The sequence below is a fragment of the Theobroma umbraticum genome, unplaced genomic scaffold, assembly GCF_002168275.2.
Source record: "Theobroma umbraticum cultivar Fairchild unplaced genomic scaffold, ASM216827v3 scaffold_81.0, whole genome shotgun sequence".
Classification (NCBI taxonomy): Eukaryota; Viridiplantae; Streptophyta; class Magnoliopsida; order Malvales; family Malvaceae; genus Theobroma; species Theobroma umbraticum.
Genome location: NW_018397268.1, coordinates 2,637,413 through 2,648,455, shown reverse-complemented (window position 1 = coordinate 2,648,455; position 11,043 = coordinate 2,637,413). Strand labels below are relative to the sequence as shown.

The 11,043-nt window shown below is 34.7% G+C and overlaps 1 protein-coding gene and 1 pseudogene across 2 annotated transcripts; both read right to left on the bottom strand.

Annotated features, from left to right (window-relative positions):
- Positions 1-2,316: 2,316 nt before the first annotated feature.
- LOC110425510 (receptor-like protein kinase 7 pseudogene) lies at positions 2,317-3,316 on the bottom strand (annotated as a pseudogene).
- Positions 3,317-5,026: 1,710 nt separating this feature from the next.
- On the bottom strand, positions 5,027-10,016 carry LOC110425219 (sporulation RMD1-like protein, putative (DUF155)). Of its 2 annotated transcripts, XM_089785041.1 has the most exons (8): positions 9,547-10,016; positions 9,196-9,304; positions 8,152-8,311; positions 7,072-7,220; positions 6,837-6,988; positions 6,502-6,616; positions 6,209-6,350; positions 5,027-5,380 (listed from the first exon to the last, which is right to left on the bottom strand). In XM_089785041.1, the coding sequence occupies exons 1-7, from the start codon at positions 10,011-10,013 to the stop codon at positions 6,222-6,224; spliced, it is 1,281 nt and encodes a 426-aa protein (XP_089641167.1). In that variant the 5' UTR covers positions 10,014-10,016; the 3' UTR covers positions 5,027-5,380; positions 6,209-6,221. The 2 variants fall into 2 exon arrangements, with proteins under 2 accessions (XP_089641167.1, XP_021295734.1); XM_021440059.1 differs by lacking the exon at positions 5,027-5,380 and having other exon boundaries at positions 6,016-6,350.
- Between the last annotated feature and the right edge of the window lie 1,027 nt (positions 10,017-11,043).

Genomic DNA, 11,043 nt, shown 5'->3' with positions numbered 1-11,043 from the left:
ATTACTCTTTATATAAAAAAATTAATAAATAAATCAATCAATTAACCAACATATAATTGAAAATTTTCAATATAAAATTACATCGAACCCACAAACTTTTTATTATATTCATTCCTCACATTGGTAGAATATTGTAATTTATTATTATATATTTTGAAGTTAGTTAATTAACATGTTTAATCCGAAAATTATCATTATGAAATAAATTATTTTTTCAAAAACAAATTCCACCATTTACAAAAAAAAAAATCTAACTATGTGACAAATTATCCTATTGAACCACACCAAATATCCATAAACAACAGGAAAATCCCACCATCTAACAGGATTTCTTACCTACCAACACCAATCATGAAAAGCATTAGAAGAAATAAAAAGATGTTAATTAAGATTCATTTATTTCATAAATATTAATTAAATAGTTGTTTAATAAGTGCGATATTTAACTACTATTACCAACAAGGAGACAAAGGCAAACGTGGTGATGACCGTGTAAGAGTCAAAGAAGGTGTCGGCAACTATGGCTCCGGCAATGGGAAAGAGATAGTTGCAGCCAACTATAACATTATTGATCTGAGTTGCAGTGATGCTCTTCACATGGAATTCATTTATCAGAAATACTATCAAATTTGCTCCCCATCCACCGGCTGCTAGGGAAAGCCCTGTCATACTTCCTGCATATGCTTAAAGCACTCACATGGGTTAAATTTGATTCTATTTTTAAGCATAAAAAGAAGTTTTAAGATTCAAAATCCGAGTTATTAACACGAGGAATCAGTCTATTTATTTACTAGTTAAATTAACTCGAAACAAGTTTAAAATAAAATCCACTTATACAGATAAATTAAAAAAATATCAAATAATTCGAGAGATTGAAAAGAAAAATTTGATTAAACCAAAAGTGGTACCTATAATAAAGGGGAAAGTTATCCATCCTCCTCCCTTGTTATCCATAGTCGTTTTTCCATCTTCATTAGGAGTAGTGCTTTGGCTAGAGAGATTGCTTCCTTCTGTTTGTTCTAACTCTGAGGGTACCATATTTCTCTCTTTAAGGAAACGAAGAAGTTATGGAATTTTGGCTGAGTATATATGCAAGTATACCTCTCAGTGTCCCTAATACTTCCACTGGCTAGCTCTATCGCTTACTTATGAATGAGATAATACCCCCAATGTTGACCATACTTAGTGCTTTATCATGACCAAGCATAAGATATTTTTCTAGTGCTTGGTATATATTTTTGATGGAAAGAGCATAACTTAGAAATGCGTTTGTCATGACCAAGCATATGATATTTTTCTAGTGCTTATTGTGTGTGTGTGTGTGTGTATATATATATATATATAGCTAAGAAATGTGTTTAAAATTATTGGTTTAATGTATGTATCCAAATCAATTTGAATTGTCAAGTCGATTCAATTTTTTATTGGCTAATTGAGGACAAGAATATATACAAAATCTTACCTAAAGTTGACCAAATTGAAATGTTTCACTAACTTAGAAAATTGATGCCACTATAATACAAAGGAAGAAAAGACACCTACATATCATATTTCTCATCTGCTATTGCTAACTACAGAATCTGCTTCAGCAGACAATTTTTTTTTTCTCAAGCAATCATAAGAATTTTATTAATAATTATTCAAAAATAGTATCCATGGGTAGAGGACAGTACCTCCAAAGTAGTTGGACTGCCATACACTGTTGTATAAGATTTCGTTTTAGCACACCAACGCTTATACATAAAAGAAGCATAAACATACATAGCATCACCACTAGGCCGAAAACATAAATACCTTATTCACACCAGATTTCGTTAAATGATCTGTGAAGAAGTTGGCCTCTATCAAAGTATGCACAGATGTGACCATACTAATCATCTGCTTGAAAATATCAATCTTATTGAAAATGGACTGTTTATCCCATGACCTCTGGTCAATATTGTTCACTCAAGATAAACCCACCATAGAATCAGATTCAACAATTAAATTAATTCCTATAAAAAGAGAGGATCGAAAAAATCTAAGACTATGCAAGATTGCTATAATCTCTGCATAGTTCGAATCCTAGATGCCTAAAGGCCCACAAAAGCAGTCCACCACATCCTGCCTATCTAGGTTTACCTCCAGTGGAACCATCGACATTAAATTTGAATTCTCGCTCCCCGGAGGCTACAGTTGAATGTAAGTTTGCTTTCTTCTATGAGCTAAGAAAAAAGAAAAAGTCTTCCTAATGCTTATTGGTTACCCAGGGTTTCAAATTCCTTGCCTTCATGGAAAATCAACCTTCAACCATTACTGGATGATGAGTTCAAAGGCTCAGATTAACTTGCCACGGTTCTTCCAACTCCCATTGGGTCTATTTTCACCATTTTTATGAACAATGATATCAGAAAGTTTACAAGGTTCAGCCTCGTCCGGTATTTGAACTATCGTTCTCATGCTAGGTCTAAGTGCAGAAACTTTGTTGTGCAGAAAACTGCAACCCGTAAGACTTTGATGGCATCTTCCTTTAGAGCCTCTGAGATTTAGAGTCCACCACATCCATCAAATTTTCTTTGCTCTTCAGTTTGTTATAGACCCAGTGCCTATGTCCTTGTTCTCTGCAAATTCTGGCTCTACCGGCCTTTTTCCTGTGACTAACTCCATCAAAACGACTCCGGAGCTGTAAACATCACTCCTTTCGTTTATCTTGTATGTGTGTTCAGACTCAGGAGCCATGTAGCCATGAGTTCCAGCTACAACATGAGTCCAATCCCCTTCACTACCATTCTGCACAATCTTTGCAAGTCCAAAATCAGCAATCCTTGGTTTCCACTCTTCATCTTACAAAATATTGTTTGACTTCAGGTCGCGGTGTATAACATGCCTGTCATATCCATTATCCATGGTGAAAATACTCTAACCCTCTAGCTGCCCCTACTGCAATGGCATATCTTAGCTTCCAGCTCATCTCTATCTTGTGACATGAGTGCAGCATGTCCCACAAGCTCCCATTTGACAACTACTCGTAAACCAGCAGATTGCTATCCTCACTTGTGATGCCACAGTACAGCTTCACCACATTCACATGCCTAATGGCACTCAATGCGGCCACCTCAGCATCATATTCCAGTGACCAGAAGTTCTTTTCTGTTAGCATAACCACAGTGCCTTGGGAGCTTCTACGGTTGCCAGAATCTGAGATCCAAATATGCTTCACAGCCAGTTCTTTACCATCTTCCCATTCAACTTTATAGCCATTTCCGGATCCTCCTTTACCTATCAAATTCTCTGATTTGATGGCATCGATGGTATCCTTTTCAGTGAAACTTAGCATGTGATACGATTTCATGACCCATGAACCCTGCCTCAATGGATGATCAAGATTACTCTGCCTCAACCTCACAAACAGGCAGCATCCTAGTTCCTAGTGATGTAAGCAGGACTAATATTCCATCTATGAAATAGGATAAAAATGTTGGAAGATGACTTGATCAACCAGGATTTGATGAGCATGGCCGAAAGTCCTCCAGATTTGAGCCGCATAACATTGGGTGTTTATTAATAGATGATCCATACACAAAGTAAGATAATTTTTGCCATTTTCCATTTTAAAAAGTGTTATCTGCCACAAACTTCGTTGCCATTCCAATCACCCTTTCAAACGTGCAAAAGAAATTAAGAAAAAAAAAGGGTAAATTTGATAACTTAAGTAATTAAACACTAAAAGATTGAGATGAAAGATGATTGATGTTTAATTTCAATCTAAAAAAACACTATAATAGGTGCTAGTTTAAACTTTTTAATTCGAAAATTTCAAATTCTAATCTGGAAAGAGAGTCAAAACTTTTAGAATATCAAAAGTTATTATCATTAAATTAACTTTCACATGCAAAATAAATGACAGAATTATTTAAAAGAATACTCCAAAAATTAATACAAAATAAATAAAGGAAAGTGTTCAAGAAAACATTCCAAAAGTTATATAACTTGAGCATTAGTGTATCGCATAGTTCACACGAGTGCCTTTTCAAGGTTCACCACTCATCATCGAACCTTCTTCAATGGCATTCCTTTCCAAAGACCCCTAAAAGGCTAAAACCAACTTTCGATGACAACCCAAATTTCCCCATCTCCTTCCAAATGCAATGGCAGCTTCTTCTTATTCTTTGGGGAATCCAACGATTTTCCAAGAAGAAATTAAATTGTTCACAACCAAACCATCTTCGCCAGGCTTGTTCTGAACCTCAAACGTGATCCAGGCGAGTCCATGCACGTCATGACATCATGGCTTTACTCCTTTGGCTCGAACATGGCTACTGGAAACTTGGTTTTCGACATCCAACCCTAGACTAATCCCCTTATCAATGCATTAGCTGATGAGGCTGTCTAGTGCTTGAATTATATAAAGGGTTACGAGTTCCCTTTCTCTCATCTCCAAGACGCCAACTATCTAATTCCTTAAATTCGAAAACAGACCAAAAAATGGGGTTTCTCTTCATTTCTTTCTTGATAATCCTCCTCTCCATATTATTCGTGGTTCAGGGTGTTTGTGTTAGAACCTTTAATGATTTGATGCAACTATTAATTCAATGACTGCTGAAGATGGAGTTGAACAACCTTTAATGATATAATGCAACAAGCATTGGGTATTAATTCAATGGCTGCTGAAGATGGAGTTGAACAGAATTTGCCAGAAGATTATGGTAGTTCTTTATAAACAAGCCTGGCAAAGATAGTTCCATCGTGGTATGAAACAGCTTGATTTCTTCTTGAGAAATCGTTGGATTCCTCAAAGAAGAGGTAGATGCCGCCATTGAGTTTGGAAGGCATTGTAGAAATTTGGGTTGTTTTCAAAAGTTGGATTCGGGTTTTTTAGAAAAGATTGTCATTGAAAAGCTCGATGATGAGTTGTGAATTTTGAAGAAGACACCATTTTGATGTTTGTAGAAAATGAAAAATTTGAAAGAATTTCTTTATTAATATTTTGAAGTCTTTTCAAACTTTCTTTTTATTGCAAGTATGATATCTTTTCAAAATTCGCCTCTCTTCGTCAAACATTCTTCGTCGAACATTCTTCAATAGCAATCCCTTCTATAAAACCCATAAAACCAACTTTTGATAACAACCCAAATTTCTCTATTTCCTTCCAAACACAACGGTGGCTTCTACTATTTGTTCTTCTTTGGGAAATCCAACGATTTCCCAAGAAATCAAGCTGGTTCCACACCACAACCGAACCATCTTCGCTAAGCTTGTATAGAACCTCAGACATGATCCAAGCAAGCCCATGCACGTCATTGCTCTGCATCTTCGGCTCGAACATGGCAGCAGCCCTGCTGGCAAACTTGGTATTCAACATCCAACCCTCAATGCATTGGTTGTTAAGGCTGTCTAGTGCCTGAAATGTATAAAGAATTATGAGTTACCTTTCAGTCATTTTGAAGATGCCAACTACCTCATTATTTTGCTTCGAATGAAATTAAAAAAGATGAGGTTTCTCTTCGTTTCTTTCATGATATTTATCTCCATGTTATTCATGGAATTGTTCAACTTTTTCAGGATGTTTGTGTTAGAACCTTTGATTATAAAATGCAACAAGCATTGGCGATTATTTCAATGGCAGCTGAAGATGGAGTTGAACAAAATTTGGAGCCATTAAGGTTTTGGGGTCCATTGATTAGGAGAGTATTCCTTGTTTTAAGGTTATAGAATTCTAGGGTTAATGAATTTGGTGACCAGAGTATAGGAAATCAGCAAAATTTTAGACCTGATTCGAATGCCGACGATTCAGGTGTTTTCCATGGATTTGATCCTAAATGGAAGAATTGTTAAACCTCATACACATTATGTGCATTGATAGCTCGGAAGACAATAATACTAAGAACAAATCAGTGCCAACAAATGATAAAACGATTTTCTTAACATTCTCTAATTAAAAGGTACCCCATTGTAGAGAATTAAGTAACAGACTTCTTCACTAGGTATATTTTTCCTTGAATTTTGATGTTGATATTTAAGTTCTAACATTCATGCTGACAGTAAACTTTTTCAATTTGTATGAATCCATATCATTTACAACAAAACTAAGTGTACCAATGTAGCAAATCTATTCGTAACAGCAAAGCTAACAAGAAAATAAATGTACAGCAACAACAACCTTTGATAAAAAATTGTTTGACTATGACTTTATGCATCGCAACTAGTGTCGATGTGAAAATTTGCTAACCTCTGTACAAGCGTCATAGCGACCTCTTAATAAGGTCATAAAGAGATATAACAATTTCACCACTTATCAACACAATGATGAGCCACTCCAGAAAATCTGATTTCCTATTTTGAAGAATTTCTTGAAGAAAGCGAATGTTGTGCTGAAAAGGCAGAAAAGGATGTCACATGTCAGCAGAGAAGTAATTTCCAATATTTCTACAGTTCTAACATATCTGAGTTGTACATATGCAAGTCTGTGCCATGTATTGCCCATTTTATAAATGCACATTTCTAGGAGAGCAAACACCATACCTCCACAAACTTTAACTTGAAATCAAGACTTGCGAATCTTTGAGTTAATTCAAATTCGTCTCGTAAAAATTCCCATATTTGAGCATATTTGGCATCTTTCCAGGCAATATCCGATCTGTTAAAACCAAGAAAAATTGCATGAGCTAAATTGCATACGCTACAAAGGAGACATGCCTATTGGTGTTTCTATCCCATTATGAGACCAATAAAAAAAAGATACAGTGAAATTAATAGATTATCACAAATTAATTTTGGAAATAATAGTTACACAAAATTCCAAGGTCGTGACATATACTATGTGCCAATTACCTTCAGAATGGGCTGTAAGAAGTTACCTCTCAAAAAGTCCAAGCTTAAGAATCACATCAGCAAGATTAGAATTTGCCTTTCCCACTATCTGAAAAAGTTTTTTGCTGTCCATAGTAAATGTTCCCGTCTTTTCCATCCCACGGTTAATGTCCGTAAATTCCCCAACCATTCCATCAACCTAAGATATATAGAAAAAGTTTCGAGCATCATTATCAACTTAAATGTTCAGAAAATAGACATTGGAGATCAAATGCTACACACCTGGCGGACATAGTAGTCAAGAGCAATACTTTGACCAAGAACACTTCCAATGGTACGGATTCCATCAATATTCAAGAACTGCAACATAATGTAATCTAATCCACCTTGCATCCATGTGTTTAAACTTGGCTTCTCTCTTACCTCATACTCTGCAAAATCATAACATATCAACCCCAAATAAAACAAAAACTCCAATGATGCAGTACCTTGCGTGCTTCCCTGTTCCTTAGGAAAGCAACAGATCTAATCTTTAATAACAGGGCATAGCGCAGAAGAATGATCAAGCAGAATATGCTTTAAAAACAAAGGTCTAGTCAAAAATGAATGAAACCAATACGTAGAAGAAACCCATTGAAATGAGAGGAAAATATCAAGTTGATACCCAAGCTATCTCAATCCCCTCACTTCCCACCAAACCCTATTTCACAAGCCTGTATATGTAGTGTGTGTCAATATACAGAGGATATGAGAAACCATAATGTAAGTTAATGAGAGCAAGCGTGCACATGCGTAAGAAGGAGAGAAAACAATTCGCAAGAAATCCTATGAATGGAAAAAGAGAAAGAGAGAGAGAGAGAGAGAGAGAGAAAGGACAATGACAAAAGATAATTAAGCCATGGTTTTCCATTGCTTTAAGGCAATCCTTCTTAGGAAGAACCTTCTTCCTTGTTCACAACAACATAACAAGTAACAAAAAGGGCTAGCAAAAGAAAGAGAAAGAATAGGAAGAAAGAGGTAAACAGAACCCTTTTACGAAACAGGAGAAAGAAAGGATAAAATGGCATTTGGTCCATAAAGTCTATCTTCAAGGTGTTAAATATTTTTGTTTTGAGCATTATTAAGTACTCTTCTCTTGACAAGATTGCGCCGATGATCTTGACAAGATGGATGATGAAGGGAATTTGTGCACTATTACAGAATTTAAGTGCATGAGCCCATTATTTATTTTTGTATTAATAAAATCATGTTAGTCCCAACTTTACAGTCTCTAAATGTTAGATCTCTACTCATGGCAAGTCTAGATAAGGAGCATAAAATAGTGATTTAAAAGATAAATTCAATAGGGACAAAAGAACTCACCATCCTTTCTCATTTCTGGAAGCAATCCTGATGCATGCTTTTTAACAATTTTCAGATATTCATCCACTTCATGTTCATGAACATTAAATAACACAATGGACCCATACTGGAATACGACCATGAAACAGCAGTCACTTCCACTTATGAAAGCACTAGGACCCTGAAACAAGGAACATATCCATCAACAATATATTTTAGTTGATTTTCATCTTTAGAGAATTCAAAAAAATCTAAGATAGGAGAAGACGTGCATGGTTTGAATAAAAAACTATTGGTTTGCTTCTAAAAAACTTAGCAAAGACAAAAGGTGTGGCAATGCTTCATACCAATGATGGAAGCATCTCACATTTGTACACAAATTTTTCATTCCCAATTTAAATCTGTTCTGAATTAATCCAGAATCATCATGACAGACAACTGTTTATATGACGCAAACCATATATTCTTGTATTCGTTCCTCCACTTGACAATTAGTAATTTAAGCTTTAAACAAAACACAAAAGGCTTAGTGATATTTATATCCATTGAACCGGATGCCAAAGAGAGGGAGAGAGCAAACCTGCTGAATACAGATTAACCACGGTACAGCTTAAAAATAAATCAGGATTCTGGCAAAGTGGCAAGCATGGCCTCTTTTTTATCCCTTAAATTAATTCATGCATTAATAAGTTTTGCACACTGGAAGAGCCATGGAAGTTTCATGATCCTCATTTTTTGCAATGTTTAATAGTTAAGAGATATGGCGTTAACAAACTTTCGGTTTGGACTGCCAACAACTGAAAGCTTTTCAGTTTTCACTCACTGAAACACCAAATATGTCAGCGCTACAAGAAAGAAAACATTTCTAGAGGCATTTCATGAATCAAATTATGACAGTTACGCTGCATGAAATTAAATGATTAAATATGACATAAGAAACAAAATGCCACCACTGATTAGACGGCATTCATACAACATAATTAGTTAGAAAATATAAAATTGATCTTTCTTAGCATCAAGTTATAAACAAAACCAAATTCTCAAACAAGGTTAGAATTAACTTACAGGGGAACTAGCAAGATTGCCAAACTTAAGAACTACATAATTAGTCATTCGTGACGTAGGTGGTATAAAATTCTGCTTGTTTTGCTCCACCAATCGTCTCAAATCCACACTACACCCAAAACAGAAGTTAATTAATTAATTAATTAATTCTAAGTAGATAAATAAGTGAATAAATTCAGGGTTTAGGGTTTAAGCATCCGAGTTTAAAAGTTCAAATAGTTACTCCGATAAACAACAACATCAATAAAAGAACAACAGCGTTTGAGAACAAATTGATTCTAATTATTTTCAATTAAGAAAATCCAATAATTATTTAAAATTGCAAGAAAAATAAAATGAACCAATAAAAACCTGGTGGAGAAAAAATAAGCTCGAACTGGGATAGAACGTTTAGTGTCTTCTTCCAAAGTTCTACCATTGTCGTTGTCCCCGCCATAACCGACCTCCGAGCAGGAAACAGCGTCGTTCCAATCAACCATCGTTTCCGGCAGCGGCGTCGGAATCGAGGAAATGCACCTGGCAGGCACACCCCGGGTGGCGTTTCCGCCGCCTCCGCCGCCGTTGAAGGTCCATAAGATGATGGTGGTGCGCGATGACGTGGCGGTGGCGGGTAGGGTTTTACCGGGAGTAAAGAAGTAGGAGGAGGAGGAGGATTGGGGTTTAGGGAGAGGAGAAGAGAAAGAGAGGAAGGAACGGGAAGGCAGTGTTTGGGTGCGGGCTGTACGGACAGAGAAGGAAGGGAGTTGGCGAATGGAACGCCACATTTCTCTTTTTCGTCCTCGGACGAACAAGCAGGTCCCCTGGTTTCGCCATTTCATGGATGTTTTACTTTATAAACAATATATTTTTTTAAAAGACAAAAATCATTTTCTATTTATTTGCATTTTTTTTCTCTTCATTTTCTAGGTTCGTTTATATATTTTTTATTTTAAAAAAAAGAAAACAGGTTTAATAATGAAAAATAACAAGTTTACAAAAATAATTAAGATGTCAACCCGTTACTTTTTAGATGCCTAATTTTCCTTAACTACTATATTAATTATAAAGACTTTATAACAAAAAAATAATATATATAATATTAAAATTTTATATCAAAAATCATTATTAATAATCCAACTCAAATAAGGACATTACTGTCCAAACTTTCTCCGAATCTTATTTATATATAACACTTTAATTTTAATTAATTGAGTTAAATAATGTAATATATTTTATTAAAAAATACTCCTTGATATCCCTCTTAATACCAGAAGGAAATAGTTTTTCCTTGTCAGAAGGAGAGAAAAATCATGTATTTTAATTTTTTTTAAACAATTTACAATATAAAAAAATGTTTTTCTAATTATTAAGAGCGGAAAATAATATTTTCAGAAAAAAAAAACTCTTTTTTGTCCAATGCGGTGAGCCCATGAGGAAGCCCAAAAGCAATTTTGAGCCGAGTAAAGGTTAGAAAGAAATATGGGACTCAGGTCCAATCAGCTTAGTGGGCTTTTAATTTAAAAAAATAATTATAAATAATCCTCAAATTTTAGATTTTATTTTCGAATTCAATATAAAATGATATTTTTTTAAGAGGTGGCAAAATATCGAACTCATCCACCTTATCCGATCTCAATTTAATATCTATTTTCTATTTCTTCGATATGTCAATTATCTAAATTAAATAATAATTCAAACTTATCAATTCAGAGTCAAAATTTATAATGAATTGAATTTTTCTTAAACTTAATTGATTTTTTTACTATATTAAATATAGAAAAAATTTTACTAAAATAAGAAGAATTACTCAAATTGAAAATTTTAAAGGATTCAAATCAAAACCCATTTGTTGTTGCAGCAGATTAATGG

Coding starts and splice junctions, on each gene's coding strand:
- LOC110425219 (XM_089785041.1), bottom strand. CDS start 10,013: ATGAAATGGCGAAACCAGGGGACCTGCTTGTTCGTCCGAGGACGAAAA. Junction 9,305..9,546: donor GCTTATTTTTTCTCCACCAG/GTTTTTATTGGT, acceptor TTTTGGGTGTAG/TGTGGATTTGAGACGATTGG. Junction 7,221..8,151: donor TCCAGAAATGAGAAAGGATG/GTGAGTTCTTTT, acceptor ATGATTTTGCAG/AGTATGAGGTAAGAGAGAAG.